Here is an 8,674-nt window from a genome sequence, read left to right as displayed (position 1 = left end):
AGTTGGCTCCCGAAAATGGCCGGCCATCTATTTGGCCGGCGCCATTCAATTATGCCCCTCCACGTGTCTTGACTAGTTTGTAAGCTTTGGGGAGCAGGGACAGTCTCTTTTGTATGTGATATGAGTACACTAAGGAAAGAGACTGATTGAATGAACCCCTGAAGCAGTGGCAGTATAGCCATGAAATGCTGGCCGACGTCAAGAGACTGGTTGGATGAACCCCTGAAACAGTGGCAACATAACCATGAAACACTGGCTGATGTCGGGAAAGACCGATTGATCTGGAAATATGCAATACAGCTAAGTTCCTGTTTCATGGTTATGCAAAGTTTCCTTGTGATTAATTTGAATATACTTCAAAAATAAAAGAGTAAAATAAGGGGAGTTTATGCCAATGATAGAAGATAGGGCACTGTTACACTGAAGGGCCTGACAATATTCTGAGGCTTTTTCCTCTTTTATTTATAAGAGGTTCCTGCACCATTAACGCTATTCATTGATCTGGAGAGTAATTGACATATTGTGAATTATCTCTATCATGCTGCATGCATCTAGTAGTAGTAGTAGTACAAGAGAAACATGAAAGAAATTAAAAAAAACAGAAGTCAAAAGAAATTCAGACACACAAATATTGCAGTACTGGCTATATTTTAATGGCATTTCAGTCATCACAGTATTTTTATTATTAAAATGAACAGCCCTATGTTACTTTGTACTTTTGTGCTGAAGAATTGCTGGAGTGTGTTCCTAGGAGCTGCTATAAGAAACCAGGGGCTTGATAACATGCAAGGGGCAGTTTGCAAATGGCCTTTTAGGACTGGGTAGTGAGCCCTTGTGCCACAACTGAGCACGGTGGATGAAGAGCAGTGCCGCACTCGGTCAGGCAGCCGGACAACCCCTAGCTTCACCTGGGAAGCGACCACCGTTCCCCAGGAGTTGAGCCCCCAGGTGCAGGTGGCCACCAGGACTTCGGGATCTGGACGGGGTTGTGACCTGACCTGGCTAGTGGTAAGAGCGGGCGTAACTTGGCGGGTAGGCAGGTACAGTCCAGAGATCAAGGCAGGCAGCACTACAGTGGGTAATCAGGTCTGGTCCAAAGGTCAAAGCAGGCAGCAAAACAGCGGGTAGTCAGGAACGGTCCAAAGGTCAAAGCATGTAAAGCAGACGAGTAGTAGTGAAGCACACAATACAACCACCAAACTTCTAACCAGATAGAAGCCGAAGCAAAGCTGGTGTCCCAGGCCAGCTCTTAAATAGGCCTCCAATCAGAGGATCCTGGTCTCAGCTGAGAAGCGAGAGATCTCATAGGGCATGCCCAAAAGACATTCAAGATGGCTGCCTCCTTGATGAGCTACCTAAGATGACTGCTCCTCAAATGATCCTTCCAAGATGGCTGCCCCTCAGATGATCTTCACAAAATGGTTGCTGTTCAGATGATCCTGCCAATGTGGCCGCTGCCAGAAGAACAAGGTAGGGATACAACATGGCCTTTGTAGTTGAAAGTCTGCAGGTCCTTTAACCACATGTACCTAAAGTTTTTCTTTGAAAATTTGCTGGTGTAAAAGACCAAAAACACCAATGTGCAAGCGGTCAAGAGGGAGTAGGGTAATGCATCTACTCATGAAAATCCTATGGGGTCAATTTTCAAAGCTCTTGCCCAGTTAAGGCACACTGGGGCTGGCCCAGGAGTATATATTCAACAGCACTTAGCTGGACAATGTCTGCTCTGACTGCCACAGCACGCTCTGGTTAGTGCCAGGATGGTCTTGGGGCTGAGTCAGGGCAGAGCTGTGAATTGTCTAGGCACCGCCAATATTTATTGCTGGTGCCTGGATAGCTAAAAATCACCATTTTTGAAGTATAAGTTCTACTGTTTGAGCCAACACCCGAATTGGGGGTTCCTCAGGAAGGTCTGAGCAACCGCAATGGGGCTCTGTTGGACCCCAGGGCCAAGAGACATGGCATGACGTTTGAACAGTCACTTATGTTTGAAGATAAGTGACAATTATATTTATGTTCATTGTTTTTGATTTTGAGTGGAGGATTACAGACTGAAAAGTTCTTTAGTTATTATAGAACTATTGGTTTATTGGAGTGATCACCTAGCCCTACTCTTGAGTTGAGTCACTATTGTATGATTTACTTTGGGCACGAATACATAGAAAACTCTGTGATGTTAACATAGGCATAGACACTAACAGAGGCTATGTAAAGATAAGCTCCAGCGGATATAGTGATGCCATTAGCATCAACCCCTGAAATTTGTGAGGCAGATTAAACTGAGAGGTTCCAGTATTTCATTGAGGCATAGCAATTTTTATTGCCCCATATTTTACATCAGAATAGGTTCTCCTCAAGTGTACTGCATTTTTGTAGTGGAAATCATAAGTATTGGATAGCTACCTGGACATGTTGGTCCACATGAAAAGCAGCCCTAAATATGCCTGGTTAGCTTTCAGATATGGCACTGAATATATTGGCCGTATCCAGCTAAGACCCAACCCTGAATAGTCTGATCTAAATTTAGCTAATGACAGCATTTAAAGAGAGGTTGACAGCTGTCAGATGAATGTTGCCCCTCATGCAGACATGTGAGTTTACTCTTCCAACCTAAGGACATTCCATTTTATAACCCATGGAGAAATACATGTGCTATGGAAGCCCACACATATTGTTAGCCAGGTAAAGGAGGACAACGTTTAGATAGGCCAATTTGCTCAAGTAAATGGCTTTGGAAATGCCACATCCTGGAAGGGGGTGTGGAATGCAGCACATTTTATTGCAGAACCATTGGCACTGAGCAATATTTCTCCAACCCTCAGACACACCCAGCCAGTCTGGGTTTCAGTATACCCACAATGAATATGCATACTAAATTTGTATGTGTTATCTCTCTTGTATACAAATCTATCTCATGCATATTCATGTGGTATCATGAAAACCCAACTTGCTGAGTTTGTCCCCAGGACTAGGTTGAGAACACCTAGCATAGAGGTTCTGATTGGTAAACTTGCCTTGGGTGACTAAATATCCAATTATAACACTAGTCAGTATATTACAAACATGTCTCCTCTGTATAAGAAAGATGTTGCATAGCTATTATCTGTTTTTATGGCATGCTTTTCAAATCTGTCCAGGCAACCCAAACAGCCAGTTGGGGTTTCACGATATTCATATCACAGCAAATATTTCATGAATTGGAAATCAATCAATGCAAATCTATCTCATGCATATTCATTGTGAGTATCACACAGAGCATATAACACTAATCCCCCCCAGTTTGAGTGAATAGGTAAATTAGGGTAAAGAAGATGTAAATGTCAATGATATCTTCTCTGTGCAGCTGATATGTTTTCCCTCACTGGAGATTGAGTTGTTCCTTGGATTTCTGTGGACCTTCGGCAAAGTCATCGTTGGGTGAGAAAGTTTGAGTTTGTCTTCTTCAGTTACATTAATGCAAGGACACCATTGAAAAGCTACTTTGAAGCCAGAACGAAACCTGAAAACAAGAACATAAGAATTATCTGGCAGGAGCACTCGCACCACAAGGGACCAGGTCAGTAAAATTATTTCTGTCTTCTGTCCATTCAATAACTCATGTGAAATGAGTTGGAAATTTCAGACCAATTTGCTGTGGATTGTTGTCTGCATTGCCAAAACCACTATCACAATGAGCGCTAAAAGAAACAGGCATCCTTGTTGGCAACTTCAGCAGAAAGTAGGGCCAGCCCAACCATTAGGCAGGACTAGGCAACCGCTTAGTGCAGCAGTTTCATGTCAGGAAGGGGAGGAGGGACGCCAAAGTTAAACAATAGGTCTCAATAACCACATAAACTTGACCAAACAACAGAAGATACTTCTGCCAGCATGGAGGGTAGGCAGTTTTCAAGCAGCCCACTGTCCCAGATTATTCTGGGAGGGATGGTGTTGGGGTGGTTATGTTTCGGCGCACAAGCGCCTGCTTCAGGGATCTAACATAGAATAATAATCAAATGTAAATTAAAAGTGCATATATAAATCACCATATAGTTATAAATTAGTACTTTAACATGAATAAAACATGAAAATAAAATATTCACATAAAATCATAAATACACATATATGTACAAAATTTAAATGTGTGGTAATATTTGAAAGATACGAAATAAACAGTATGTGTATTTCTGTATGTATTATAGTCTTTGCCCGAACCGGTTGTCATTCATGAGTATATATTAATGAAATGGCACCCCAAAATCACATAATCTTTGTATTAAAACGCTACAAACTGCTACCCTATATGCTCTTTAATACATACTCATATAGGAAAAAAGGGGGGAATGGGGGAAAAGGAAGGGGGGAAGGTGGGGAAGCGAGGGGTGGGACCAGCTTTCTGATGACAGTTGCATAATAATTAAGCCGTGCTTTTCAAATTGTTATTGTTAAATCTGCCAATACGCTCATAAACATTTGTCTATCATAAATGCCTTACTGGAAATTCTTACCAGAAATTCCTGTTCGTGACTTTCTTAGAGATGTATGTTTAGCCAAAAAAGCGGGATACAATGTCTGGCATAAAACAACAGGGTACATGGATGTCCAGTTATGAATAGTTCAAATATTTTGTTATACGTTTTGTCATTTTTTTTAACTGTTCATAACTGGACATCCATGTACCCTGTCATTTTTGTCAGACATTGTATCCCGCTGTTTATTTCGTATCTTTCAAATATTACCACACATTTAAATTTTTTACATATATGTGTATTTACGATTTTATGTGAATATTTTATTTTCATGTTTTATTCATGTTAAAGTACTAATTTATAACTATATGGTGATTTATATATGCACTTTTAATTTACATTTGATTATTATTTTATGTTTGACCCCTGAAGCAGGCGCTTGTGCGCCGAAACACGGCCCATGTCAGGTCATCACTCAATAAAGGAGGACATTGATTATCCCGGTCCTGGAAGCCCAGTTTTCCTTTTTTTGTTTCTGTATTATTTTGTATGTTGCTTGACCCTCTCTTTTGTGGTTGGGGTGGTTATGACAGAGGGGGTGGACAAGGGGCCTGAATATTAATTGGGGAGAGATACAAGGCTGGAGGTTTGCCTAGAGAACTTGATTTCCTAGTAGAAAAAGGCAATAAACACTATGATTTTGAAAACTGAACTAACTTCACAATCCTAAGTGAGATACCTCTAAAACAAGGGCAGTATGGGAGCCTTTATTTGCAGTAGTAAGAGCTATAACATTCTGTGCTTCCATCACCATGATTTTGACTTTCATGCAGCTGAGGTGTTTTGTAGTGGTGAGGAAAAATTCTCATTGTGGTACCTATAACTGTGCACCACAATTTGGGTGCCTACAAGCTGCGCACTGAAATTCTATAAAGGCATCAGGGCACCAACATTCCATTATAGAATATTAGCATAAATTAGCATCACCATGCCCATGGCAGGCATAAGTGGGCACGCCTAAACATGGCACTTAGCATGTAACTTGCAGTATTGCTACCTGACCTCTACTAGCTGACTTTCTGCCCACTTAAATCACACTCTGCAGGCTGATCACCAATATTCAGCAGCACATAACCAGGCAATGCCAATATCAGCACTAACCAGCCATTTTAAAGTGGTCAGGAGAGAGGTGTTCCAAAGGCAGAACCAGGGAGGAGCCAGAAACATAGGGGTGCCAAGAATATTCAGTGCCAGTGCCCACATAGCTAAGCAACCAAATAAGACCACATAAACGGCAATCCTAACTTTGGACACTTAGCTATGTGGGTGCTGGCACTGAATATCAACTGGCATCCTCATAGCTTCTGGGTAGCAGCCAAAGATGCGCTCCTGTTCCTCCTGCCCACCCTCAACTTAGTCTGAACCTCCCCCTCAATTTTGAGCCAAACCCCTCTCCCAATTCCCCCTTGCCAACATCAGTCTCCCTCCTGACCCTCCCCCCTGCTGACATTGGATCCCCTCCTCTGGAATCCACCCGCTTGTGGTCCCCCCTCCCCCAGAGCCTGCCTTATCATCCCTGGTGGTCCAGTGGAAAAGGCAAGGGAGGAGTGACCCCCACTCACTTCTGCCCCTAGTGGATCCATCTAGAAAATGGCTTTCCTGAGCTCTGGTAGTAGTCTTGCAGTACTACAGCTAGTGATTAGGCTTCCATAGATCTATCTGACCCCCGTGCCCCAACAGCTCTTGCACTGGCTCTCCCTCCATCCAACCTGACCCAATCATCCTCTCTCTCCCCAATATTAAAAAAAAACATTCCCAGATGTCTAGTGCACATCCCACACTTCCTCCCCCACCCAACCCTGACTGTAAATATATAAATTTACCCTGGTGTCTAGTGCACCCCCACCTCACCCCTGCTCTAACCCCAACTATTTTTTTAAAAAACCCTCTTTTCCTGGTATCTATTCCCCACCACCACCACCACTGGCCCCTTCCCCAGACCCTCTGAGGTTTACCTTAAAAGAGGCAGGAGCAATACCCACTCTTTCCTGTCTCCAGAACCACCATCTTGAAAAATGATGGCACTCAGCCCCACATGATGCATCCTGGGATCTACCAGGTGGGGTCAGTCTGCCGTATAAAGGAATTTTTGGTAGGGGGGAGAAAGGTTGAGTTGAGCCAGGGAGGAGGGAGATGGGGCTGATGCAAAACTGCTGGCAACATTTAAAAAAAAAGTCACCCTTCCTGTCAATACCTGAGCCAATTGCTTATTGCATACCAGCAGGATTTTCATTAATTGTGTAGTAAAACTGGCATGCTGAGATGGCTCTACCATGAGTCTTTTTGCATCGGCCCTTGTGTTACAGCATTTTAGAGGAGACTATGGGGCTTACTTTCGAAACATATGGACGTCTCAAAATGCCCAAATGGATGTCAATGTGCTTGAAACGTCCAAATCCAGATTTTGCAAAGGCAGAAAAGGAACATCCAACACTGCAGTACATCCAAACAGCAAGGGGGCATGTTCTGGGCATATTTTGGGTGGGACAAAGGAAGGTCTGAAATCTGGATATCCAACAGCTATTACAGAAGGGGAAGAAACGTCCTTGTCTATAAAGAAGACTAGCCTTATTCAAACCTATTTCAGGAACATCCAGGTTACTGAAAAGTGCTTCGATTCAGCAGCTGTCCACTGGAGGGACAAAGACATAACACCTCCTTAATCCTCCAGTGGTTACTGTCCCCTTCCCTCTCCTCTGAAAGTGAAACTGGAAGGTGATATCAGGTTCTATGACATGCTTCAGAAGTTCAGGTATTATGGGCATTCTTACGGGAGCAGGAAGCAGGTCTGCAGAGTAGCTTAGTGCAGGGGCGTATCTGCGTGGGGCCTCAGGGGCCTGGGCCCCCGCAGATTTCGCCCTGGACCCCCCTACCGCTGCCAACCCTCCCCCTCCGTTACTCGCCTACCTTCGCTGGCGGGGGACCCCAACCCCCGCCAGCCGAGGTCCGCGTCCTCCTGCCGCTGCCGGCTGCCTTTGGTCCTTTAATTCTTCCATTGAAGCTGGCGCCGACGAAAGTTTCTTTTGAGTCTGACGTCGCTGCACGTTGTACGTGCAGGACGTCAGACTCAGAAATTGTTTCTGAGTCTGACGTCCTGCACGTACAACGTGCAACGTGCAGCGACGTCAGATTCAAAAGAAACTTTTTCGTCGGCGCCAGCTTCAGTGAAAAAATGAAAGGACCAAAGGCAGCCGGCAGCGGCAGGAGGACGCGGACCTCGGCTGGCGGGGGTTGGGGTCCCCCGCCAGCGAAGGTAGGCGAGCAACGGAGGGGGAGGGTTAGCAATGGCAGCGGCTGGGGGGAGGGGGATTGGCAATGGCGGCGGGGGGGGGGGGCTATAATGTGCCCCCCCTCTCTGGCCCTGGCCCCCCCTACCGCCGCAGTTCAGATACGCCCCTGGCTTAGTGTAGTACAGTAGACTGTAAACCAAGAGACACAGGTTCAAATCTAATTTTAACTCCTTTTTTTTTTTTTTTAATGTGAGCCCTCCAGAAACACAAAATTACCTACTGCACCTAAATATATAAGACACCTGCAAGCTTGAAGGCTATTGAAGTGGTGTATATTCAGGCACAGTAAATTGTGAGCCCTCCAGGAATAATTTTATTCCTGGAAGGCTCACAATTCCAAAAAATGAGTTAAAGTGGTATTTGAACCTGGGTCTCTTGGTTTACAGCCAACTGCACTAACCAGTAGGCTGACCCTCTGCTCTGCATGGGCATCTGTGTGGCCATTTTCTACAAATGCTGCTATAAAGAAGTCCATGTCCCTTGTTTTCCCCCCATACAAAATTTTGACATTTCAGTTTGTAAAAGAAAGTTCATGATGGACGTTTCCAGCGCATGAACGTCTATCTCACATTTTTTCAAACAGGCTGTATCCTGTTTGAAAGTGCATGTGGGATGGTTGTCCATTTGGGATGTTCTGACTCGGTCGCCCCTCCAGGCTCTCATGCTGGACCATTGGCAGTGGACAAGGTGCTGTTTGAAAATGATTTTTTTTTTGGGGGGGGGGGGGCATAACGAGTAATGCAAAGCTTCTGTTAAATTGGAAGCCATGGGGCCTGTTTGGTGTGGAGTGGAGGAGTAGCCTAGCCTAGTGGTTAGTGCAGCAGACTTTGATCCTGGGGAACTGAGTTTGATTCCCGTTGTAGCTCCTTGTGACTCTGG

At 44.6% G+C, this 8,674-nt stretch overlaps 1 protein-coding gene across 1 annotated transcript in view; it reads right to left on the bottom strand.

Moving 5' to 3' along the window:
• Positions 1–3,075: 3,075 nt before the first annotated feature.
• TACR2 (tachykinin receptor 2) overlaps positions 3,076–8,674 on the bottom strand; it is a 30,270-nt gene continuing 24,671 nt past the window's right edge. The window contains exon 5 of the mRNA XM_030204850.1: positions 3,076–3,499. Within this exon, the coding sequence (XP_030060710.1) occupies positions 3,298–3,499 (202 nt within the window). The 3' untranslated portion in view covers positions 3,076–3,297. The remainder of the gene's footprint in view (positions 3,500–8,674) is intronic.

Source organism: Microcaecilia unicolor, chromosome 5 (assembly GCF_901765095.1).
Source record: "Microcaecilia unicolor chromosome 5, aMicUni1.1, whole genome shotgun sequence".
In the NCBI taxonomy this organism is placed as follows: domain Eukaryota; kingdom Metazoa; phylum Chordata; class Amphibia; order Gymnophiona; family Siphonopidae; genus Microcaecilia; species Microcaecilia unicolor.
This window is presented reverse-complemented; position numbering and strand designations above follow the sequence as displayed.